Genomic DNA, 26,018 nt, shown 5'->3' with positions numbered 1-26,018 from the left:
GCGCAAACGGCCGAATTTACCGATTCGCACCGTTTGCACTTCCTAAATAGGTTGATGCATGTGGGGTAACTGTGAGATCTGCTCTTGGAAAAAGATTGGATGGCGCGTCTCGATTTAAAAGACGCATATCCATTACGAAACTCCAGAAACTACGGCTGACCCTTAATTCAGCACCTCAATCCCAGTTCAATAAATAAAAAATGTCCTGTGCATAACACTTCCGAAGTCCGCCGCAGTTGGGCTCCACTGAAATCCAGACAATAGATTTTGAAGGAATGGAAGGTGCAGCTGATGTTTGACTGTATGTTTTATTATAAGGAATAAAAGAAACTTAAAGGACTTCCTTATTAGCGTTTGGACTCTTTTCCTGGTGCACCTTCCATTCCTTTAAAATTTAAAAGACTCGGAGGTTCCTTCAATTCCAATAGAGAACCAAATGGTACGCGTTTTCTGCCATGCCGTTCAGAATTTTCGTCCGCCCCTTGGTGTTTCACCAAACTCCTCAAACCAGTGGTTCAATTCTTGAGGGAGAGAGGGGTGAAACTCATCATTTATTTAGAAGACATCCTTACTATGGCACAGAGTGTGAATACAGTTCTTCGACATCTAGCATGGACGACTCAACTCTTACAACTTTGAACTAGCATAAGCCGAAGCCTCTGTGGACTGCCATAGAATAAAAAAAATTCTAGCTGACGTGTCAAGAATTTTTATTACTATTAAGGACACAGAGATGAGGATTATCCCACCCAGGGAATATTAATATACAATAGGTAATATGGATTGTTCATATTGAAAACTGTGATTTCATGCAAGGTTCTGTATAATGATGTTGGGTTTCTTCCCGCCCGTAATAATGTTTGAAGTATATTCAGTGTGTGGTATATTACGGCTTGCTCTGATCTCCTGAAAAGAGAATATAAGCCGTAATATACCACTAACTGGATATACTTCACACATTATTATAGGCGGAAAGAAACACAAAATTATTATACATAACATTGCATGAAATTACAATTTTCAATATGAACATTGTGATGTTTTGTAAAGAAAGAGGAAGATGATTAGTGTTCAGGACATTTATACCTTTGGGGGTTACACGATTGGTGCATACTATGGAGGGGCAGTCCTTCCGGGTTATACTATTTAAAGTTTGATTGGCTGCTGAGCTATTTCAGTTAAGAAAGAGAATCAATCATAATACTCGCCTCTGTGTCCTTAATAGAATTGAAAATTCTTGACGCGTCAGTTAGAAACATTTTTATCCCTGTGTTTCCTCTGAAAGGCTGATGAAATTGATTATCTTGGATTTCTTTTGGAAACTTATTTCTTGCTTTGGGAGTCTGAATGGGCTGAGTGACTCCTTTGTGGTCTTTGGCTGTTTTACACCGGGCGGCTGTGGCCACAATAGCTCTCCTCTGCGCCTTTTTGCTGTGGGGCCGCTGTGGCTACAATAGCTCTCCTCTGTGCCTTTTTGCTGTGGGGCCGCTGTGGCTTCAATACCTCTCCTCTGTGCATTTTTGCTGTTGGGCCGCTGTGGCTACTATATCTCTTCTCTGTGCCTTTTTGCTGTGGGGCGGCTGGAGCATTAAACGGCCATGCATGCGCCGTCCCAACCCAGGGCCCCGATCACAAAGGTAGTAAATCAACTTTAATGGAAACAGAGAACAGTTCCATCATTGTCATGCCCACACCACCAAGATATTTTTTATAAACGGGGCGAACTTTTTATTCTGCAGCAAAATTTTCTAAATATGTTCGGTGAAAATAGTAGAATTTGATAAAAAGGCCCCAACGATACATGGACAAAATATTAAAATCTGGCACAGTGCCCATGAGCTGTGTGAAATAACGTGCCCACACTTTGCCTAAAGGTGGTAAAATAAATGACTTTATATTTTCTAGTGAATAAAAACAGCATGTACTCTGGAAAGACCCTTCCAAATTAGACCACACATGCTCTTCATTTTCATTATTTCTCACATAGACTTCACACTGGTGCCAGTCTTACCCTTGAGCATACATCACGAATGGGAACTCCACCACTGCCACCTCCCACGCCCAGTCTCCAGCCGCCATGAAAGAGCCAGTGAACCTGTCGACAGGAGAGGTGGGAACAGATCTTAACTCCAGTCCCCATCACATACCAGAGGGCTACAGGCGTTAAACGCTCAGTGCTGACAAATACCGTGATCTGCAGGTCACGAGTAAGGCCAACTCGCGCTTTCATCCTTTCGAGGGTGGCAAACTGAGTGCCATTAATTTAAGTTTTAGAAACACATCTTATTTATAGCACTTAGAACCAGTAGAAGTACTGTACAAAAGTGCCACATAAAGATGTTATTATAATAAACTGATTTTCAATCTCAAAAACAAACCTGATCTTTGAAACAGCTACATTAAAAAAACTGAAGCAAACTGAGTTTACACTATTTAAGCTACGTTTATAATAGGAAACAATTAAAATGTGAATGGTGAAACTAAACTTTGGTCAAAATGTATTTTTAAAGTAGAGGCATGCCCGTTTGTTCCAATATTTTTAGTATGAACGCAACAAATATAGAGCACATTGAGTTAGATCTATTATTTTAAACTTACAGTGGCCTTCAGGCCCGCCCATTGCTTACCATTGGTTGTCTTTACCCACATTTGCTTGACTCTTATTAGTCAGCTTTTGTGGCTTTCCTTCCTCTTCTGGTATGTGTTCCTCTCCTGGAGCACAGACTGATTACTTGCATCTCTCCACTGCTCCCTTTTCAGGCTTATACTTTTTATCTTTTTGGTTGAGTATTCGAGGAGAGTGCATGTGTTTTCCAGCTGTCTCCCTCATGCACTTCGAGTTCCTCATCTCTTTCTTGCCTTTGGATTTCCCCTTCACTCTCCTTCAGTTGCCCCTCTTACTTCCTTAATTTCCACCCACCTTCTTGCCGTTCTTGCATGCCACCACCCTCTGATGTCTGTGTGCGTCCCTATCATTCCTTTGTCCTTTTACTTCACATCAATACCCACCCTAGCTCCGTTGCACGTGTGCTTCCCCATGGCCACTTACCTTCCATTGTCCATGTGCTTCTCCATCCCTGCACGCCTACCCTTTGTGGTCTGTTATGGGCACTGTCTGCTATCCCCTGCTTCTGTATCGGATCCCAGCAGTAGCTTAAGTAATGAAAGAAAATCCACAAAACAAGAAAAGGGTGCAGTACCACAGGCTGTTACTAGGTGTCCCTGTGGAGTTGTAAATCCATGTAAGGTCCTGCAGCCTTAATGCAATTATAAAGAGAAAGATTGCAACTGAGCAAACGTTTCCATTTGTTATTATTGGAAATGAGATGCTAAATAAATAACAATAGTGCATTTTTAAAACGCAAGGCAACAAAAATCTCACGTCCAATAAAACCAAATAGAAACTTGTGCTCAGCTGCAAGGTTTCTCTTTATAATTGCAGTAAGGATGCAGTACCTTATGTGATCAACAGAGGTCCCTTTACAATGCCACAGGGACACCTCGTAGCAGCCTGTGGTACTGCACCCTTTCCTTGCTGTGTGGATTTTCTTTTATTCCTTATGCTACTGCTGGGATATTTTTTGACAAACAAAAATAATTTAACAGACGTTATCACTTGCATCGGCAATAGCTCAAACTTTCACTAATGCGAGACCTATTGCATTGCAAATGCTTGTCTATATATGGGGGTCCACAGTAAGGTGGTGTGGCCGGTAGGCGGGACTTTTGAAACGCAGACCTCCTCTGTGAGTCCAGACATGCTGTCCAGTAAAGAACAGTTACAGTGAGAAGTCCCACCCACCACAGACCCTATTGTGTTCAGTCTGGAAGCACCACAGGGAGGGCGTCTTCAAAGGGCAGGGCCTGCGTCTGGAAGCACCACAGGGAGGGCGTTTTTAAAGGGCAGGACCTGCGTCTGGAAGCACCACAGGGAGGGTGTCTTCAAAGGGCAGGACCTGCGTCTGGAAGCACCACAGGGAGGGCGTTTTTAAAGGGCAGGACCTGCGTCTGGAAGCACCACAGGGAGGGTGTCTTCAAAGGGCAGGACCTGCGTCTGGAAGCACAACAGGGAGGGCGTTTGTAAAGGGCAGGGCCTGCGTCTGGAAGCACCACAGGGAGGGCGTTTGTAAAGGGCAGGACCTGCGTCTGGAAGCACCACAGGGAGGGCGTCTTCAAAGGGCAGAACCTGCGTCTGGAAGCACCACAGGGAGGGCGTCTTCAAAGGGCAGGGCCTGCGTCTGGAAGCACCACAGGGAGGGCGTTTGTAAAGGGCAGGACCTGCGTCTGGAAGCACCACAGGGAGGGCGTCTACAAAGGGCAGGACCTGCGTCTGGAAGCACCACAGGGAGGGCGTTTGTAAAGGGCAGGACCTGCGTCTGGAAGCACCACAGGGAGGGCGTCTCCAAAGGGCAGGACCTGCGTCTGGAAGCACCACAGGGAGGGCGTCTTCAAAGGGCAGGACCTGCATCTGGAAGCACCACAGGGAGGGCATCTACAAAGGGCAGGACCTGCGTCTGGAAGCACCACAGGGAGGGCGTCTTCAAAGGGCAGGACCTGCGTCTGGAAGCACCACAGGGAGGGCGTCTACAAAGGGCAGGACCTGCGTCTAGAGGCACCACAGGGAGGGCGTCTTCAAAGGGCAGGACCTGCGTCTGGAAGCACCACAGGGAGGGCGTCTTCAAAGGGCAGGACCTGCGTCTGGAAGCACCACAGGGAGGGCGTCTTCAAAGGGCAGGACCTGCGTCTGGAAGCACCACAGGGAGGGCGTTTGTAAAGGGCAGGACCTGCGTCTGGAAGCACCACAGGGAGGGCGTTTGTAAAGGGCAGGGCCTGCGTCTGGAAGCACCACAGGGAGGGCGTCTTCAAAGGGCAGGACCTGCGTCTGGAAGCACCACAGGGAGGGCGTCTACAAAGGGCAGGGCCTGCGTCTGGAAGCACCACAGGGAGGGCGTTTGTAAAGGGCAGGGCCTGCGTCTGGAAGCACCACAGGGAGGGCGTCTTCAAAGGGCAGGACCTGCGTCTGGAAGCACCACAGGGAGGGCGTCTTCAAAGGGCAGGGCCTGCGTCTGGAAGCACCACAGGGAGGGCGTCTTCAAAGGTCAGGACCTGCGTCTGGAAGCACCACAGGGAGGGCGTCTTCAAAGGGCAGGACCTGCGTCTGGAAGCACCACAGGGAGGGCGTTTGTAAAGGGCAGGACCTGCGTCTGAAAGCACCACAGGGAGGGCTATTTCAAAGGGCAGGACCTGCGTCTGGAAGAACCACAGGGAGGGCGTCTTCAACGGGCAGGACCTGCTTCTGGAAGCACCACAGGGAGGGCGTCTTCAAAGGGCAGGACCTGCGTCTGGAAGCACCACAGGGAGGGCGTCTACAAAGGGCAGGGCCTGCGTCTGGAAGAACCACAGGAAGGGCGTTTTTAAAGGGCAGGGCCTGCGTCTGGAAGCACCACAGGGAGGGCGTCTTCAAAGGGCAGGACCTGCGTCTGGAAGCACCACAGGGAGGGCGTTTGTAAAGGGCAGGGCCTGCGTCTGGAAGCACCACAGGGAGGGCGTCTTCAAAGGGCAGGACCTGCGTCTGGAAGCACCACAGGGAGGGCGTCTTTAAAGGGCAGGGCCTGCGTCTGGAAGCACCACAGGGAGGGCGTTTTTAAAGGGCAGGGCCTGCGTCTGGAAGCACCACAGGGAGGGCGTCTTCAAAGGGCAGGGCCTGCGGGTTAGAAGAAATACAACTTAACACTCTGGCCACATTAGGGCACCCCTGACACCCATACAGGACCCTCAGAGAGCATCCCCAGGGGAGAGCAGGTGGTAAGCTTCCTTGGTGTGTGTCATGTGAGACCACGTGTGTGTTTGTGCTCTGAGACTTCCACCACGTATCACTCACCTGAGGGACAGTCACTGCCATGTTTACTCTCGGCGTCATCATCCACAGGCCTCAGATCTTCTGTCTCTTTTAATGAAGACACACAGGAGGCGGTCATAGAGTCTGCTTCAAAGGAGCACAGCATTATTATTATCATAAAGGTTAAACAATAAACCTAATTTAAAAAATAAAAGCATTTACTAAATAAATTAACTAAACTAACCACATGGCTTCTAATTAAATTTAGTAAGTATTATTTAAAACTAAAAATGTCAGTGAGGGTAGGATTTTTTAAATACAATTAGTAAATCGTTATTTATAAAGGTCGCCTTTACACAACTTGAGAAATTTGTTGAAACCTCCCAGGCACTCCATCCAGCGCAATCAGGCTTTAGAGCAGCCCACAGTACGGAAACTGCTCTAGTTGAAATATCCGAGGCTATTCGGGAATGTTTGGACGGAGGTGGCAGAGCGGCTCTGATTTTATTGGACCTCTCTGCCGCCTTCGATACGGTCCCACATTCCCTTCTGCTCACCAGACTAGTGGCCATAGGTATTACAGGCCCTGCACTGGTTTGGTTGACATCGTTTTTGGAAAATAGAATGCAACAAGTCTGGATGCCGCCCTTTGCTTCCTCCCCCAAGAAACTTACAACTGGCGTCCCTCAGGGATCCACCCTCAGCCCCCTGCTTTTTAACATTTACCTCACCCCTCTTATCTATCTTGCAGAACAGTTAGGAGCTAAAACTATGGCCTATGCCGACGACACCCAACTTCTGTTCACATGGCCAAAAAAATAACCTGGATACGTCGGCAGCCCAATCCTGCCTATCATCTGTTTTTCGTTGGTTAGCCCTCGCCCAGCTAAAATGCAACGAAAGCAAATCAGAGATTCTGCTGTATGGTTCTTTCCCAGACAACTTTAATGATCTTCTCTGGCCTGCCGATATGCCATGTCCTAAATCTATCGGCGGCCCTGCTAAAAATTTAGGAGTCTGGTTCAATAATGACCTGAAATTTGAGGATCATTTAAAAAAACTTACAGGGGTTTGCTTTTCTACACTTAAAACGCTACGTAGATTTTTTCCCCTCCTTCCGAGAGAGGCCAAGGAGACTGTCATTCGCGCCCTTATATTATCTAGATTAGATTATGCGAATGGTCTTTTCTGTGGTTTACCAGCTTATCTTATACATCGCCTCCAGGTCCTTCAAAATGCCGCTGTGCGACTCCTGTTTCACTTACCCAAAAGCTCCAGTGTCCGCCTCTCTCTTCGTGCCCTCCACTGGCTCCCAGTCGCTCACAGGATTTTGTTCAAAATCCTTGTCATCTCTTACCGTGCTGTTCATCAAACCGGTCCAGTCTATCTGAGAAAAAGATTTTCCCTTTATGTTCCTAACCGACCCTTAAGGTCGGCTAATCTATGCCAAATGACGGTACCTAAATTCAAATACAGCAGACTTGGTGGCCAATCCATCTCAGTCAGAGCTGCGAGAGCTTGGAACACTCTTCCTCTCCATCTGAAAACAGCCCCAACTATCACTGTTTTTAAGAAAGGATTGAAGACCCACCTTTTCAACATCACTGTGTAGGGCTCTCTATGTTTTCTGGAATGTCTCTGCTCTGCCCTCTCTCCCTTCCGCGCCAGGATACTATTTTCTTAGTAATTGAGAGCGTTATAAAAGCCTTTATAATAATAATAATAAATTAAACTATTACATTTAAATTAGTTATTAAATAAACATTTAATCTGATGAGTTGTTCTGCTAGAACATTTCTTTTTATTCGTTCTGGTGAATAAAAATACATATTGCTCATTATTTTTTAAAGATCAATACATTTGAATAATTTTCTCTGCACTTTCCTATAGGGAGATTTCCACCACAGTGGCAAAGACCCCCACCTAAACAAGTAGATGTGACTGTGCACTCAGGAACGGTGATCCTCAAACAAGAACAGATTTACACCTGGGTGCAGGAGTAAATCTACACAAGTAGATGTACCTTTGTGACTTGGCCACTAACTAGGTTTTGTGCACAACAGAAGAGTGTAAAGTAAGTGTTTTCACTAATGCTATTGGCCTTTTAATGTCGCTGCCACACCCATGCAAAGGCTACTTTCTAATCTACACAACGACACCAGGGTTGGTCTGCGGTCACGAACCGTCCCAAACCAAAAGAAGGAGGTTCTCAGTGTCCAAGTGTAAGCGCGTAGACCTTATTCGTAGCTCCAGAAACGATCAGTAGGTCACATTGTCATGTTGCACCGGTTAACAATAAAGTCAGTTGCGCACTCACTCTACATCACTGATGCCCCGTGGCGGTGGACTGGTTCCAGAGGGCAGCGGTGTATGACAAACTATGAAAGGGAGATCTACTGGAATGGTACAGCCAGAATTAAAGCTTGCTATGCTGGGCTGCCTCAGTGTGTGCTGTGTTGGACTGCCTCGGCGTGTGCTATGCTGGACTGCATCGGCGTGTGCTATGCTGGACTGCCTCAGTGTGTGCTATGCAGGACTGCCTCATGGAAGGTGCTATGCTGGACTGCCTCAGCGTGTGCTATGTTGGACTGCCTCGGCGTGTGCTATGCTGGACTGCATCGGCGTGTGCTATGCTGGACTGCCTCAGCGTGTGCTATGCTGGACTGCCTCGTGGAAGGTGCTATGATGAACTGCCTCAGCGTGTGCTATGCTGGCCTGCATCGGTGTGTGCTATGCAGGACTGCCTTGGGGTGTGCTATGCTGGACTGCCTCTGGAAAGGTGCTATGTTGGAGTGCCTCGTGGAAGGTGCTATGTTGGACTGCCTCATGGAAGGTGCTACGTTGGACTGCCTTGGCGTGTGCTATGCTGGACTGCCTCGTGGAAGGTGCTATGTTGGACTGCCTCATGGAAGGTGCTACGTTGGACTGAATCAGGGAAGACACTGCATAGAACTCTCTCACCCCTGGCAGGCAGTATAGGTGACTCCATGAGACTGTATAGAACGCTCTCTCCCCTAGCAGGCAGTATAGGTGACTCCATGAGACTGTATAGAACGCTCTCGCCCCTAGCAGGCAGTATAGGTGACTCCATGAGACACTACTGAACTCTCTCGCCCCAAGCAGACAGTATGGGTATGGGTCCATGAGATCGTATAGAACACTCTCGCCCTTAGCGGCAGTATAGGTGACTGCACCTTGCAGAGTACAAGGCCCTATGGGACTGTCGGTGCATTGGGGTGTCCAGGGCAATGTGCATAGTACGAGGAGAGTTCGATATCAGGCATGGTCTGCAGGATGTTAGGAGAGGGCAGACCACGCCTGACATTCAACTCTCCTCAAACCGAGAACAGAGACATTTTCTGGTTTCAGACTCTCTTGTACATTGCACAATGCCTGAAACCACTCCACAACCACAGCCCCTTCTTAGTTTCCAGGGCCCTTGCACTGGACATATTGTCCCACACACCACATCACACAGGCTCCGTCTTGTATGCGGAGGTTCTTGTAGGGTGCGCATTGCCCGTCCCAGCACCCGCAGCCCATGCCTTACACCTACAGATCTTGAAGTGTGCACATTAACCAACAAACCACCACCACACAGCCATGTACCCTTCTGCGTAAACACAGACTGTGAAACAAATACCTGGCATGGCTGGTAGTAGATCCGATTCCAGACTTCTTCTCGCCAATGAGCCTGTGAGAGCCGTCCCACCTGCACGGAGAGTGTCCCGTCCAAGGCATGATGTGGGCGTGGATGTACTATGGGCATCAGTACATGGTGACACTACCTTATAATCCACGTCTGCCTCATGTACATCAGGACGCACCGGCAGAGTGCGCTGGTTCCACTCTGAGCCACGCCCACCAACAGGCAATGGGTCTGGTTTTAGGTGTTCACCTGGTTCCTTTGCATCTGGAAGCAATCGTTGCAAGCTGTGGTGCTGCTGTGGTTCATGCCCTGGTTCCTTGCATGGGTCCCGCTGCAGTCCCTGTCCAGCTGGAAGAAATAGATGCATGCTGAGGTCTTGCTCCCCCAGCAGTCCTGGTTGTAGGCACAGGTCCATCTGCTGGTCCAGCCGAGACTGAAGCATGGGCCCTGTACGTTGGTCCTTCTGCGAGTCATGCACCCCTGGAGATGGTGGCTTCATGAAATGGCTGTCTTGTGGGTCCCAACTATCAACAGACAATGGCTCTTGCTTCAAGGGTTCATCTAACTCCGGCTCACTTGAAAACACTGGGGTTAAGCCGGGGACCCGCATTGGGTCATGAATATCAGAAAAGACTTCTAGACTTGGGCTAGGCACCGCTGGGCTCGCTGGACGAGCAGTTGGAAGGGACCTGGGGAAGCTACAATCTCTGAAGCCTGGTGGACTCACTGCCTTCAAAGACACTGCACCACCTTCTAGGAAATCTCGACCCTTTTCTACCCAGATCTTTTCCATAAGATGTGCAACTCGAGAAGGGACCTCTCCCACTGATTTGTGCAAGTTATCGAGTTTGGTTTCCAGCCGCTCTAGCATGGCAAACACTACCAGATTGGGAGGGTGCCCCACATGGGACTCTGGATTAGGACCACTGTGAGCATCGGAGGTCATGTTAGGGGGGGTGCGAGTCCTGCTTACAGTTGTGCTGTAGTTGTTCACATCCTTCTCCAAAGCATTTATGAGGATGCTTTCTTGGCAGGACCCAAAAAGCAGAGTGTCTGGCATTGGTAGCTTTCCAAACTCTTCCTGGGCGGTCCATCCACAGATCTGGGAACCCAGGTTGTTGGCGCCTCCAGGTCTGTGGAGATCTTCAGGTCGTGGTCTTGCAGCAGAGAAGTTATGACTTGGAAAGGCTGCAAGTGTTGCTCTTAGACCTTCAGGTGAATTTGGGACTTTTCCATCCCTTTCTGAAGCCTGCGCTCTCCACATTCTGAATGTTGATGTTCTGCGATTCAGTGTCTGCAAAGGGGTTGAAAAAAGAACAGAAACATTTTAAAACGAGAATATCAAGGCAAAATGTTCAAAGTATTAAGAGAACGGCCAACCTATATAAAAACTTCCTTGGTTTTGTGATGCACCTCACTCCTTATACAATCTCCTCAATAGTTTGAACTGAAAACTGAGCCTTATGCTCACAATGTGTGCAACTCCCCTGCCCCTGCCGTTCCTCTGGGGCGGTTAGAACAACCCAAATACACTTTACCACCTGTAGGTTGCACCACCTAACATAAGAAGTCCATAAAGAAGTAAATATACGAATGTCCGCCCAATGTTGAGAAAAATCAGAGTTCTTTATTCTTCTTTACAATATTGACAATTGTACACCTAACAGCCAACAGGTGTTGTTCTATACGAAGAACTTCATCAGGGCTGTAAAACAATATTTAAAAACACATAACCTCACAGATGATTATATTTAGTTAACATCACTCACTGAGGTTTTTAGGTTAAGAATGAGAGTATTGTCAATCTCTTGGAGATAAGTCAGGCTCTCCTGTTTTTTAGGCTATGCTATTAATTGTTTGTATACAATGAATTATATGTATAAAAATATGCATTTCATTATATTGTATTACATATATGTGTTTTAAATATTGTTTTAAAGCCCTGATGAAGTTCTTCGTATAGAACGAAACCTGTTGGCTGTTTGGTGTACAATTGTCAATATTGTAAAGAAGAATAAAGAACTCTGATTTTTCTCAACATTGGACGGACATTTGTATATTTACTTCTTTATGGACTTCTTATGTTAGCTGGTACAACCAACAGTTGGTAAAGTCAAGGCAAAATGTTGCATCCAGTCTAATGCAGCTCCCTAGGTTCTACACTAAAGTGTTTTATAAAAATAAAGACTGATCACTTTCCGTATTCATACAGCTAAAGCGTGAAACCATGGTTCAAACATAGAATAGTTTAAGAGTGGAACCACCAGCTCTCGAACAACCACCTCTCAGAGATACCATTGGCAGAATTCAAAATGTTTGGGCCAAACGTGTCGACCTACTTTAAAGAGGAGTCTGGACAGACGAGAGCGCAGACAGGTAGGGAGGAAATCACAACAGGTAACTGGAAGAACTAGTCATGGGCAGGCATCATTAGCATGGCTACTCGTCTAGGTTTAGAGGGGCTTATGGTGGCACTGTGAACTAGCAGGCCTAAAGGACAACACATCCTGAGGGGGTGCTTGGAATCAGTCTGGCACCATCCCAACAGTTATGCCATCCACAAACGAGCTGTTCCTACCGTAGAGTGGAAACTATATGGCAAAGTCATGGTTGGAGTAAGGTAAGATCCTGTTGTTCCCCCTAAATGAACATTACCAGGCCGGCTTGTGGTGGCTCTTTAAAGGACCAGTTACAAATCAAGAATTTTATCATCTTTCTTAAAGGTGAAAATGCCCTGCTCGGAATGGATTTCTATTAAGGACATAAAGTTTCCTTCCAGCAGGTAAGTTTCTTTTTTTGTTTAGGAAATTTCCTGCCTCTCAGACGCACTTCCATTAGTTGACCTGGGACTTCCATTGTTTCAGTCTGCAAACAGTGGTCAGCTCCATGGCCAAGACAGGCAAACCATACATCTAGGCACTATTGGGAAGGTCTTTGCTGGGATATTCTTGTGTCACCTAGATCCTTAAATTGGTATTGAGTGACATCGTGTGGCGTTGGAAGCTGATTTTGGAAAATAACATTCCCTCTATGATCTGGTTTTGTCAGCTCTTAAAAGCTCTTCAGATGCTGCATAACACATGCTTGGCAATGAGGCTCTACCATGACCAAGCACAGATTAAGAATCCTTTTGCCCAGTCACTCGTGCTCTCGTCCTCCCAGGGAAAAATATTAGGAATACACAGTGCGATGTTTTCAATGTTTATGTGATTCTTGTGTAGAGTGTATGTGCTGCAATGATCAATAGACAGAAGCAAATGAAAGTTATTAGAAGTATTAGGACATTAACAGAATGAAAAGTTCCACCATCGTGCTAAAACTATTTATAAATGCAAGCATATAAAACAATATAGAAATCTGGCGTACTCCAAGTATGCGTCCCCTAACCTAAGTGTCAAGGGCGTGTGTGTGTTCTGCCAAGAATCCACGTACTGGATGATCCAACCCTTGTTACCTGAAGGGAAAAAATGGAGGTCTCCATCGTGGTCATGAGCAGGACACCCCTTGCAGAGATATCAGCAAGCTGCTGGGCCGAAGCATCAGCATGTAGAGACCTTGCCAATGACGGCAAATCGCTCTTCTTAAAATACCAGGAAATGGATGTTTATTTATAATGTAAACCATCCTTGCGAGTCCTGGGCAAGACAGCGTGGTTATGGTCTACAGATAGCTATGTCGCCCGTGAATGAAAAATAGAACATTTGCACAATGTATGTCGGGCCTTGGTGTTCAAGGAGTTGTGATAATCTTAAGCAAAGTGGACACTGTAAGCGAAGAGGTTTCAAAGAAACGAATCCAACATTGTCACACACGCAAATGTGTGTAAACGGTTATTGTGTGAAAGGGAAGGCAACTTAAGAAATATGTTCATGATGAAAGACAGCATTGTTTCTAAGTGAGCCTAACAACTTTGCAGAAATGCTTGGGCAGGGTCCATTTACCTCCCAACACTGACCCTTTGTTAAAAGACACATAATCGCTCTTGCATCCCGCAATCAATGACCTTACACAAGACACCAAAGCACTCTTGCATCCCACTGTCAATGCCTTTATACAAGACAGCAAAGTGCTTGTGCATCCCACTATCAATGACCTTCTACAAGACAACACTAAGTGAAACTATTTTTCCTTTTTTTTTTAAAGAAGATATATCTAGTGATTTCTCACCTTCCTCAGTTCCCTTAAGGGCACATCCAGATCAAAGAGCTGGGCTGATGCTGAACGGAGACCTTGTACTCAAGGTCAGAGATCTCAAGGTCCGACAACCACTTTACCCACTATAACCAGTGCTCTGCCCAGGAGTGGATTCTCCAGCATACATATTTGCCCTTGGAATAAATTTGGAGATCTTACCCGGACAAGGTCTCTGAAACCCCTATTAGCCTTGGCCGCCCAATCACATAACGTCAAAGGAAGCTACCTATGGAATAGTACTAGAGCATTAAGACTAAGCCTAAGAGATTTTTTGGAAATTATGATCACTTTTATAAGTTTAAATAATTGAAAATATTAATGAAGATGTTCAGAAACTTCAGAAAATAGACGTGAGTTAGTGAAGATCCTCCGAAAGACAGAAACTTATTCACCGTGGATGTGACAGCAGAGTAACCCATCTAACATTTCCAGAGTTTATTGAAAGGACGACTGAGTGACAGCAAGGAGAAATCCATCTATTATGACCAGAGGTTACTTAAATATGGCTGAGTGACAGCAAGGAGAAATCCATCTAACATTACCAGAGGTTACGGACAGAATGGCGGAGTGAAAGCAAGAACAAACCTATCAAACATGACCCAAGATAACTTAAAAGGATGGCTGAATGACAGCAAGGATAAACCCATCTGACATGACCAGAAGTAACTAAAAGGAAAGCAGAGTGACAGCGAGGAAAACCCATCTAACATGGCCAGAGTTTTCTGAAAGGACGAATAAGTGGCAGTAAGGATAAATACATCAAAACATGACCAGAGATTACTGAAAGGATGGCTGAGTGACAGAAAGGATAAACCCATCAAACATGACCCAAGGTAACTTAGAAGGACGGCTGAATGACAGCAAGGATAAACCCATCTATCATGGCCAGAGGTTACAGACAGGACGGCTGAGTGACAGCGAGGATAAACCCATCTAACATGACAAGAGGTTACCGACAGGACGGCTGAGTGACAGCGAGGATAAACCCATCTATCATAACCAGAGGATACTTAGAAGTCAGCCATTTTAAATTGCGGTCTAGTTGTTGAAGCTTGGTCTGGCCCAAAACTGAAGGCATAATGCAGCACAGATGCCAGCTTTGCAACTGTCTCCAGTTGCCAGCATCTCTCCTGAACTGCTACTATCACGGACAAGTGCTGCTAATATACTTTTAATTTTGAATTAGGGAATTTTAGGTGTCCGGGTTTTTTTTTGTGTTTTACGGTGTTTTGGTTGAGCCTTTTTTTTTTATACTTCCTTTTATTGAAACAAACATCAGCAAAAATATACATTACAGAGGGTCAATTATGGCAGCTGAGCATACATCGTGGGATACAGGTAAAACAATACTCGCAATTACATTGGAACTTCACCGGGAGGGGGATTCTTCCAGGACAGCGGCCCTTGCTGGTGTACAAATTTCTCCCCTATAGCTGTTCCAAGGCCCCCACACCAATGTCCACTTCCGGGAGTGTCCGCTAGCTAGGTACGTAGTTTTTTCTCTAAACATAGACCAATATAAATCTCTCTCCCACCCCTCCAGGGAAGGTGGCTGCTCCGTTCCCCACAGCTGGGCAATATTTTGCTTGGCGATCATATAACATAGAGTGACCCATTGCGTCTGTGAAGTGTTTAAATCAGTGGGCTCCCATACATTAAGCAAACATCTCCTTGCCTCTGGAGATAGGAACAGTCCAAGTACTCCATGTATGATATTATGAATGCTACTCCAATAGGCGGGAACATGCTCGCACTCCCAGATGATATGCATAAAAGTACCGACTTGACCACATTTCCTTTCACACAGTCCCGAATCTGAAAGCCCCATGCGTACCAATCTGGGTCCTGTGAGGTAAATTCTATGCAAGATTTTGAGTTGCACCAGCCGGAGGCGAGCTAGGATTGCCACCTCCATAGGTGAGGACCAAGCTACCTGCCAGTCTTCCTCATCCAGCTCAATGCCGTCCTGCACCAACTTATCTCTTAATGTCTTAAGGGAGTCAGTACTAGGATTAATCAGCTTTCTATATATTAAAGAAATTGTCTTGTCAGGAAGGTGCCCATCCAATATTCCATCTTCCAAAGGGGAAGCCTCCGGAGGTTCCGTCTCACCGGGCAACGCCGAGCGGAGGGAATGTCAAACCTGTCCATATCGAAAGTACACTGATTGTGCAAGTTTATATTCCCTTTGCAATTCTTCAAATGATTTGATCTTCCCCTTCCCCCAGATATCTCCAACCATGGAGATGCCAATGAGTTCCCACCTGTTGAAGCCTTTCGACTTCCACATCTTACCAAGTTGTTTGAAATCCCATAGTGGGGTTGCCATGGTCACTTTATTTCTCCAACCCATGGATCCCATGGCCACATGCCAGATATGTGTGGAGTGTTTAGTGGGACCTGTTAACAGCACCCTGTTGGGACGAGAGTATAGGGCCCTATTGTAATTACAGCCCGAAATAAGCCATTTATCCATGGCGTAGCCAGGGTAATCGACTCGGCCATAGGTGCAGTGATTAATTGCTGCCAGATGGGCCGCCCTATAAAATCCGTTGATATCCGGGAGGGAAATGCCTCCATCATACCAAGAAAGAGTCAGCAATACGAGGTCTCCCACAACAAGTCCCGCTGTAAGCTTTCAATTTTACGGAAATAACTCGAGGGGACTACATCTAAGGTATTTTGCAGAGCGTAAATAAAACGCGGGAGAGCCATAATTTTAAAGAGGGCAGCCCTACCCAGCACTGAGATAGGAAGCTTCTTCCAGTTGGAAACATCACTCCGAAGCCGATGAAGAGGGGGAAGAAGATTTCGGGAATATCTAATGGAGGGTTCCAAGGACACGAAGATCCCAAGGTACTTAAACCCCTCTGCATTAACCCGAATGGGACAGTTTCTAGGAGGTACTGGGGGGTCCCCCCTTAATACAGACAGGACCGACTTCTTCCAGTTGATTGATAGCCCCGAATTCCTCCCAAAGGATGCCAAGACATCAAAAACCACCATAAGTGATTTTCGCAGTGAGGCCAAGTAAAGCAAACTATCATCAGCATATAAAGATATGCGGTCCCCCCAATCATGGGACCACCGCAGACCCCCGATTGAAGGCTCCCAATGTATCCAAGCCGCAAGGGGCTCCATCGCCAGAGAAAATAGAAGGGGGGATAGCGTTCAGCCCTGTCGGGTACCTCGCCCCAGTATGAAGGAACTCGAGACTCTGTTATTTACCACCACTTGGGCGAGCGGCTCTGAGTAAAGCAAACGTATCCAGGCAATGAACCCTAGTCCAAACCCAAACTTAGCCAAAAACGCCCATAAATACGGCCATTCAATCGTATCAAATGCCATTGTTGCGTCAAGTGACGGGATTATAGCTGGTTCCTGCAATGTCCAGGCCCTGGCCAGAACACCGCCTAGTCTAAGTAAATTCAGAGCTGTGTTCCTGTGGGGCATAAAGCCCGACTGATCTGGGTGCACTAAATTGATGTGCACGCTACAGAACGTGTCAAGTGTGTGCATGGTGTGCACGCTACAGAACGTGTCGTGCTTGCTACAGAACATGTCAAGTGTGTGCATTGTGTGCACATTGGTGTGCACGTTACAGAACGTGTCAAGTGTGTGCATGGTGTGCACGCTACAGAACGTGTCCAGTGTGTGCATGGTGTGCACACTACAGAGCGTGCCCAGTATGTGCATGTGCTCAGTGTGTGCATGGTGTGCACACTACAGAACATGTCAAGTGTGTGCATGATGTGCACGCTACAGAACGTGTCAAGTGTGTGCATGATGTGCACGCTACAGAACGTGTCAAGTGTGTGCATGATGTGCACGTTACAGAACGTGTCAAGTGTGTGCATGATGTGCACGCTACAGAATGTGTCAAGTGTGTGCATGATGGGCACGCTATAGAACGTGTGCACACTACAGAACGTGTCAAGTGTGTGCATGATGTGCACGCTACAGAATGTGTCAAGTAGGAAGACTGGGAAGGGAGGAGGTTAGTAAGAGAAAAAGAGATGGAGAAAACTGAAGAGATGGAAACATAGTAATGGAGAAAGCAGAGGAGATAAAGGGAGATAGGTGACAATGCGTTGAAAAATGATCATATGGAAGGGTGAAAGGGGCAGGGTTACGGAGGCAGAGAACATGAAGCGAAGTGGAAAAGAGGCAATGAGAATAAAAAGGCACAATATTAGGCAAATTAAATAAGCAGTTAAGTGGCAGAAAACTAAACCGCAGGATTGTCGAGAAAGGACAAGTAACTGCCAACCAGTGAAGAAAGACGGGCGGGGGGGAGAGGGCAAAAGTGAGTGATCCGGAGATACGCAAAAGAGTCGGAAACAGGCAAATGGAAAAATAGATATGGCAACATTTAGATGTTAGTGAATTGGGTAAACAGCAAGTTTTCGTGCTGAGCAGAAGAGACAAAAATAGGGAGAAGGACAACAACCAACAAGAGGCATAGCCAATAGGTCTCGCCTTTGGGACCTTATAAGTGTTTACCCAGCAACAGTTGATGTTGTTGTTGCACCAAGGATATTGTGCTGCAGAACTAAACACTTATAAGGTCCCAAAGGCGAGAGCTATTGGCTATGCCAATGCTTGTTTCTTTTTGTTTGTTTGTTGTTGGGTGGCCTGAAGTTAGGAGTAGAGGCCCTTGTAGGATTACGTTTTTGTAAGGGGCAATGCTTACTTGTTTTTTGGGATGCTGAATGCCTGGGGCTATAAGTAGATTTTCTCAATTTCCTTTCATTCTGTGTGCAATTACTTTTCCTCAAACTTTCTTTATTGAGTTTTTAAAGCACAAGTAAGCAGTATGACAATGTTACAATGGATGAGGACCCTCTGTACCTACATGGAGCTAATGAAAGGTTCAGATTCATAGCGAGTCGCTCTCAGCACCTAGTAATATAGGGAACATTTGCATAGCAGTAAATAAATGCAACATCATCTGCCCGGTAGAGAACATTCAAACATGTCAGTTGCCCATTAAAACAACAGCACCAAAACATTCTAAACAAGAGATAAATGAAAACAATTAACATGCGTGAGAGGAATACTAATAGTTTACATCATCGGAAGGAAGGCTCAAGATAAGCAAATGGATGGCGAGAGCCTATGTTATGTCGCAGGGGGTTGTGAGGTGACAATGAGGTCTGGAGACGTCAAATTTGAAAGAGATGGAGTGCCCTTGTGTGGTTGGGGCAGGAGAAAAGTGGAAGTCCCGAAGAGAGGAATTGAACTAGAGGAGCCCAAATAAAGGCAAAACTCTTCTTAGTGTCTGTAAGAATAGCAGACATATACGCTCCATCGTTCTGGCCTGCCTGAGGCGAGCATGCCAGTGCAACATTGACGGGCTGCAGATGTTTTCCACACCGCTAAAATCCCTCTGTAGGGCTGGTGCCATTTTTCTTGCGTAACTCAGCTGTGCAGATGCATCGGAAATACAGGAAACACACGTTTAATATAAAGCAGTAACCCGTGATGGAAAGTATGCTAACTTTTTGGTCAACTACCATGAGCATCAGCGTTCTTGAATAATTAGCGCCCTTAAAGCAATCTGTTTTGATTGTTGCTGCGTTGCTAACAATTTCAAACAGCCACATGCGCACCCGCTTAAAAGGGGGATTTGCGTTTCGCTAAACAACCCCGGGGATTATTGATTTGCAAGCAAGGGGCGCTGATTTGCATAGAATTAAAACACGAAGGCTCTGGCCACTGCAAACCCCTACTGTCCCGGCGCAGGGAGAACGACTGTCTGACATCACGGCCTCATTATCTTGCAGAGAAGGCTAGCACTGCAACACAAACGACTCTGCATCCAGGAGCAAGCTGGCAATTACCCTCAATGGGCTGACTATGTCCCTTTAAAGCCGCGCGCTTAAAACTGTATTACAATCCGATGCTCGTGTAAAGCTCCCTAATGCCCTTGGGCCAAGTTCGCGCTATGTTAAAACAATGCACAGGCTCCAGGCCTCTAGGGAAACCCAGTAAAATAAAGAGGAAAAAAAAGAATACAGAGGAGCACGAGCAAAGTACATAGAGGTGCTTGCTATAGGGGAGACTGAGGCATAGGGGACAATTATTTCGAAGATCTGTGTCTGGAACCAATGCACGTCTGGGAGATCAGTCGAATCGACCTGTAGGCACTGCGCCTGACACCAAATCACTTATGAGTCTGCCCGAGAGACCAAAGCACTTTTGGGCTCGGTCATAAGAATGACGCGATTCGAGAAAGAGTGTGTAAGAGACTGGAAGCCTTCTAGCCATCACGTGAAACCTGATATCTTTTAAAGAATTGTAAAAGAGAACACCACACAAGTAGTGTGAGAGACGATAGAAAACTGCCTCTGGAGGTCATGTAAACAAGAAGAGAGCGGTCGCGCGGCCGTGAAAGCAAAAGTGATCGCGGCCGAGTGGTACTAATAAAAGACAGATGTCTGGCCTGCGCGCATGAACGCAAGCGCTAGGCCAGCCAGTAGCACTTTGAAAACTCACCTACTAAATGTCTCTCAGAGCAGCGCATGCGCTGGCTCAGCGAGACCTAAAAAGACCTATTGGTGCAAAGTCACTTCCCACCGAGGCAAGTTTACACATAGTGCACCACAAACAATTGACAGGCCAGTTTCTGATCCATATAGCTGCATGAAATGTAATTTTCCAAAAGGTTTAGTTGATCAAATGGGGTGGGGGCTGTTACTGAACTTGTATGTTGTGTTAGGCTTTTTTTCCCACTCACAGTGAGCAAACTAGTGGATCTTCTGGGACTGGCTTTACTTGGACCAGGTTAACCATTAATAGCTGAACTACAAACCTGAGCCAGTTCTTGAAGCCATCTATGCAGTAACCAGGACTGTATGAAAATGATGCCTGGTGTAAGGGTTATAAAAGTTGGACTTTAAAGGTTTATAAAATGTTTATTAAAGCGAATCTTCAAATGGAAAATGATTCTGGTTGGATGATAAAATACAACTTTACTTTAATTAACATGCCCTGATTGGGGGGGGGGGGGGGAAATACTCAAAATTAAATACATGGCACCAAAGTACCTGGAATTTGAAATGCCCCCCAAAAAAACACAAAAATACCCACAAGGACCATAGAGTGGGGCGACATTGAAAGCATGCATCATTTGTCAAGGACAACAACAAAAGTGAGATGCTGATATATGCACTGAACTAAATCCCATCTTGCAGATGTAGTCAGTTCTAAACATCCTGGGGATATCCAACTCTGATGCACCAGTTTCAATGTATAGCTAACTTACTGTATTTAGTTATATGTCCATTAAAATGGAGTACCTGCAGGGCTGCACCAGCTGAGAGAAGCCCCCCTTATCTTGCCAGAGGTGGCATGAGAAGTGCACACCAATATGGAGCGGAGAGGGAAATACAGGCCTAGGTCGCCCTCCACTCATAAAGTCACAACAACAATAATGACCTAGGTCTAGGGCATTCAGTTACTTGGCAGTCCAAAATGAAGAGCCCCCTATTATTTTGAAGAGTCAGAAAAGATTGTTGCTTCTAGATATATATATATATATTTGTTTTGTTACAGAGTTTAATACAGGCACGGGGAGATTAAGTGATTTGCCCAGAATCACAGGATGTTCAGCGTCACTGCCGAGATTCGAACCCGGTTCCCCAGATTCAAGGTCGACCGCCCTAGCCGTTGGGCCAACTCATCTCCTTAACTTTACAACTGGTGTGAAGGGAAGTAGAATAAATAATAGCCAGATCCCTGTGTGTTGATCTGATTTTCGCAGATTAGGGGCAAGCAAAGAAGCCATTTGACATGGACAGACAGGGGCGGCTTTGGCCCGGTGCCTGGTGAGACTCTCTTTGTTGCCCTTCCCCACGTATCTCCTACCCCACAGATTCCATAACCACCACCCTCAAACAGACCCCTTCATCACCCCGCTCACATGTATTCCATTTATAGCAATACAAGTGCAGGGTGTCCAAACACTTACCACACACATAACAAAGACGATCTGAAGTGTGTAAAACTGTGTATACATAACAATGAAGACTACAGGGTGTAGAAGTCATGTCAGCCATACTGGGAGGCAGGATACTTCAAAACTGCTTGGCCTGCTGAAGCACACACACAAGATTTAAAATGTAATACAAGGAATGGCCTGAAGAATGTATTTCTACTCAAACAAAATCCATCAACATTAGGATACTGAAAGACTTAAAAATATATACATAACTTTCTAACCTTTACCATACAGCCCTGATGAGTTCATAGCTCAATGCGTTCTATTAGGATTGTAACTTATGAACTGCAAGAAAAGGATCTGTGACATAAGCAGTAGCCCACTTAGCTATCTACAAAAAACAGTTCTGTGATGTACAGGTTACATATTCTTTGTAGCAGGCATATAAACCTTCTACGCAGGGTACAAGTCCTAAAAAAGAATTGGGGGGACGCTGTCACCGGAAGTGCCGTCACAACAGGAAGTGACGTCAGAAAAGGTGGCTTGCCCCATCGGGCTCATTGCCTCCCCTCGCTCACCCCTTAGATCCGATTGCATCTGAGAAGTGAGCGCGTGAGCAGCGTGCGGTGAGCTCCGATCTCGCCCCAGAGAGGCCAAAGAGTGAAGTCCAGCTGTTTGGCAGGGGGGACGCCGTCCACCCGGTAAAATAAGTGAGAGCATGGCATTGGGGGGAGGGGAGAAAAGAGGGCAAATATGCATAATTATCTTGATTCCCTTGGGTATCACCGTTCTACAGAGCCCAGCGGGTGTTGAAGAACTAACAAGGATTCATTCCCTTGCAAAGGTAGGACGACCTGATTTACATCTCGGTGAGCGACTAGCCGCCACTGTACCTTTTGAGTGGTCAGAGGCCTCCCTGAACCCTAGTTGGACTCCTCTCCTGATAAAAGTGGAGTTAGAGCATTAGGTGATCCAACCCCTCAAATGCACCACTGGGAAGCTTGGCCAAAGCTGCTGCAACTATCCTCACAGCACGTACCTAGAGGAAACCATACGCCAAACGTTCCCAGAGGGTGCAGTTAGCACCAGGCTGCCTTCCAGGCCTGGGATAAGGACCCAATAAGTAGCTCAGCTACAGATGAAGCCAATGCTAAGAGCGCCAGCCTGGGGGGATGAAGAGATTGACCCGGTGAGTGTATGCCACTTCCCTGGCGCTCCGCCAGGTACAGATCTGGAGGTCTTATGCCAACCGTCACGGCGTAAACCAGTTTGCATTTGTTCCATTAAGAGTGCCCGGATAGAGCCCCCCCCCTCCCGGTCTGCACTGCCTTTCATTCAATACTGCCCTTGCCCTCACAACGACGGAAAGGTGCTCTAAAGGCAGCTCCACTGGAATCACCGGATTCTATAGCATGGAATACTAGTTTTACTGCAAGTGACACAAGTCGCCATCCCGGCAGCATTACACTGTCTTGCCTGTTTTGAAGGCCCTAAAGAAGGGTTAGTTTGAAAAATATTTAGTTTTAAGTACCCTTAAGAGCCCACCTTCCTCTTCACACTGCTCCTTACACCCCCTCATGTCCTGCTTTTCATGGTCTATTTTAACAAGCATTGCCAGTGAGATTGTTCAGAAATTAGAACTTCATTGCACCCCAATCTTACTGACCAAGCTGTGCCCTTGGCCTGAGCAAGACAGTACATGACAACCACAGGAAGAGACTCAGAAAGCAAAGTATATGAAGCTGTGATCTGTGGAGAGATAACATGCAGCTCCTAGAATGGGAGAGAGAGAGAAAACCCACACACCCTTTGGGGTCACTCATGTATTATGGGGTTTTTTATGCCCCATGTGCCCACAGCGATGGGCATGACCCCTGGGCCACTCTGGTTCACACAATAGGGGAGAACTGAATATTACTCACAAGCAGTGGGTTTAGTGCAGACGAATCACTGCATTATAGACAACTGGGTTTTCCAGAATAAATATTTATCCAGACTGGATGAAGCATTCTCAGACCACGGGCTGGTTTTGTATCCTTACAGGGTGAGCAAGGAAGACCTTCATGACATGGCCACTTACCTCTACACAAACCACGTGACGATGGTGTACTCACCAACAACCCTCCCAAACCAATCGAACTTTTTACTAAGAACATGGGGACAAAGGGAGGACTGGCTCTCCCATTAAAGTAGGTTAAAGTGCAATAAAGCACCCTCTACAACAACATCTACCCTGGGAGACTTAAATCTAGCCCGTCCCTGCAGCCTCTGCCTCTAAAGCAACAATCCCTGGCTACAGAATAGCGCTTAGCATCCGTTTCTGCACTCTCCCCTACCTCCTGCGCCTCCACAACTAACATTACACAGAGCCTGCATACGTCCAAAGGCGCACCCCTCCAGAGATAGGCAGCCATGAATTGTGCATGTGCAGGGCCTGTGCAACAGAGTGCATTCAGCTACTGCCACCTCCTTGCTCCCACGTCGCACCTTCACACAGCCAACACTGAAAAGCACACTTCTAGACACACAGGACCCCAAAACATCAACACACATTCATTCATCCAAACACTACCTCATGGCCTACCGTGCTGGCTTCTGCTGATGCTCCTCGACACCTCAAGAGGGTTTAGGCGCTATACAAATACAATTACAACAGGGACAGTCAACGTAAGGGTGGGGTGGGGGGGCTGAATGTACCAGGTGCAACGCCAAGCAAGATAATGAATAGACTAACGTCCTCTTGTTGCACATCGGCAATATGCATACAATCTGCCGCCTGGAGCTGGGACAAAATGCCGCATTTGAGCCATTAAGCCACACCTTTTGTGATGTGACCGGCTATAGTTGACCTGGATCCCGTTTAGAGTGGCTCAGCCCCATCAGGCTTCAGACAGCACCACAGAAAAGTAGTCAACGAACTTTACACCCTGGCTGTCCAACTCCCTTCAAGCATTATTGGGTGGGAAATAGCGTCCTCGCTCTAACATAAGAGGGAACAACTATGTTTAACTCTCGCAAACGCATCAGAAGAGACAGTATGAGGAGGCAGGGATACTACAGGGGCAGATGTGCGCAATAGTGTCGAGCCACGAGCAAAGCAGAACGTCGATGTTGAGTGTGTGTGTGAGGGGGGGTCGCAAAAGCCAATGAGTGAACCCCTGAAGCCCAATGTTACTTAAATAAAGCATTTCCTTTTATATTAACTAAAGGTCACTGATAACTTGTCGTCTTAACGCAGCAGTTGGTCGCGTATATGCGTATCAGACAGCAGGAGTTACTACGACGTAATGACATCAGAAGGATGACAGGTCGAGTTGGCCTTACCTGAATTCGAAGGTGTAAGTGCAGATCACACGTAAATCAGGAGCATGAGTTTACTCAATAGCCCACTTTATGAAAATGACCGACAAATCGGCAGCCCTTTGCCAGCTGTCCCTCGGAGGAGGTAATTGGCGTAAAAGTAACGGCCGCGCGGCCGTGAAAGCAAAAGTGATCGCGATCAATGCAAAAGTTGTGCGGTCGAGTGGTGCTAATGAAAGACAGATGGCTGGCCTGCATGCGTGCACGCTCACGTGAACGCAAGCGCTAGGCCAGCCAATTGCACTTTGAAAACTCACCAACTAAATGTCTCTCCGAGCAACGCATGCGCTGGCCTAGCAAGACCTAAAGAAGAGTGTAGAGCAGTGCTTAATTTGTGCCGGTGTTTCCAGTGTTCAAGTGCTCTGCACTTATTTTTTTAAACACTGACAATTGTTTATGAGAGAACGCCATATGGTGGTGCTCTCAAGATTTTTTGTTTTTTAAGGGAAGCTCGAATGGTTAGCAGCACAATGTATTAACTAGGAACAGTGTATACCCGCAGGCTGCAGTGGGACCTTGAAATCCCAGGTGAAGAGCATGTTGTTGATTGAAGTCACTCATTGCGAACATAAGCTACTGTTTTGGCCCTTGGTAGCTCTAGTTATACCTCCCCTTGCGATGATACACGGCAGGATTTCTGCCATTGCTATAGTGGGTTGCGTGCTGTCTGTAGAAATATGTATTCGCCGTAGGACATCCCAACCTTTCATTGTATTGCTGCCGATAAGAGGGCTGCCATTGAGTTGAGTAATGATCACCCGTCTTGTTTCACAACCCTGAGTCACTCGTTCTGAGTCCCACGGGAATTAAATTGCTGTGTCATATTCCTCGTCTCAAGTGCCTTGCAGAGGCATAGCTATCAGTGGGACAGCAGGTACAGTGCCACCAGGACCCAAAGCCGGGTAGAGGGGCCTGAATTATGATTCTGACACAAGCCCATTCTTGCGAGGGGTGGAGCACCCTTTCTTTACCAAGTATGATTTACTTCTGTACCCGAACTGTTCCTAAAGGTGTCATGTGTGTTTATGACGGGG

General features: G+C 46.6%; 1 protein-coding gene across 1 annotated transcript in view; it reads right to left on the bottom strand.

Annotated features, from left to right (window-relative positions):
* LOC144759197 (uncharacterized) overlaps positions 1-26,018 on the bottom strand; it is a 174,777-nt gene that overhangs the window by 141,795 nt on the left and 6,964 nt on the right. Inside the window, exons 2-3 of the mRNA XM_078646473.1 lie at positions 9,483-10,782; positions 5,882-5,983 (exon numbers count right to left, since the gene is read on the bottom strand). Of these exons, the coding sequence (XP_078502599.1) occupies positions 5,882-5,983; positions 9,483-10,752 (1,372 nt within the window). The 5' untranslated portion in view covers positions 10,753-10,782. The remainder of the gene's footprint in view (positions 1-5,881; positions 5,984-9,482; positions 10,783-26,018) is intronic.

This window comes from Lissotriton helveticus, chromosome 1_1 (genome assembly GCF_964261635.1).
Source record: "Lissotriton helveticus chromosome 1_1, aLisHel1.1, whole genome shotgun sequence".
Lineage (NCBI taxonomy): Eukaryota > Metazoa > Chordata > Amphibia > Caudata > Salamandridae > Lissotriton > Lissotriton helveticus.
The sequence above is the reverse complement of the archived record's forward strand: the minus strand, read 5'-3'. Positions and strand labels throughout refer to the sequence as shown.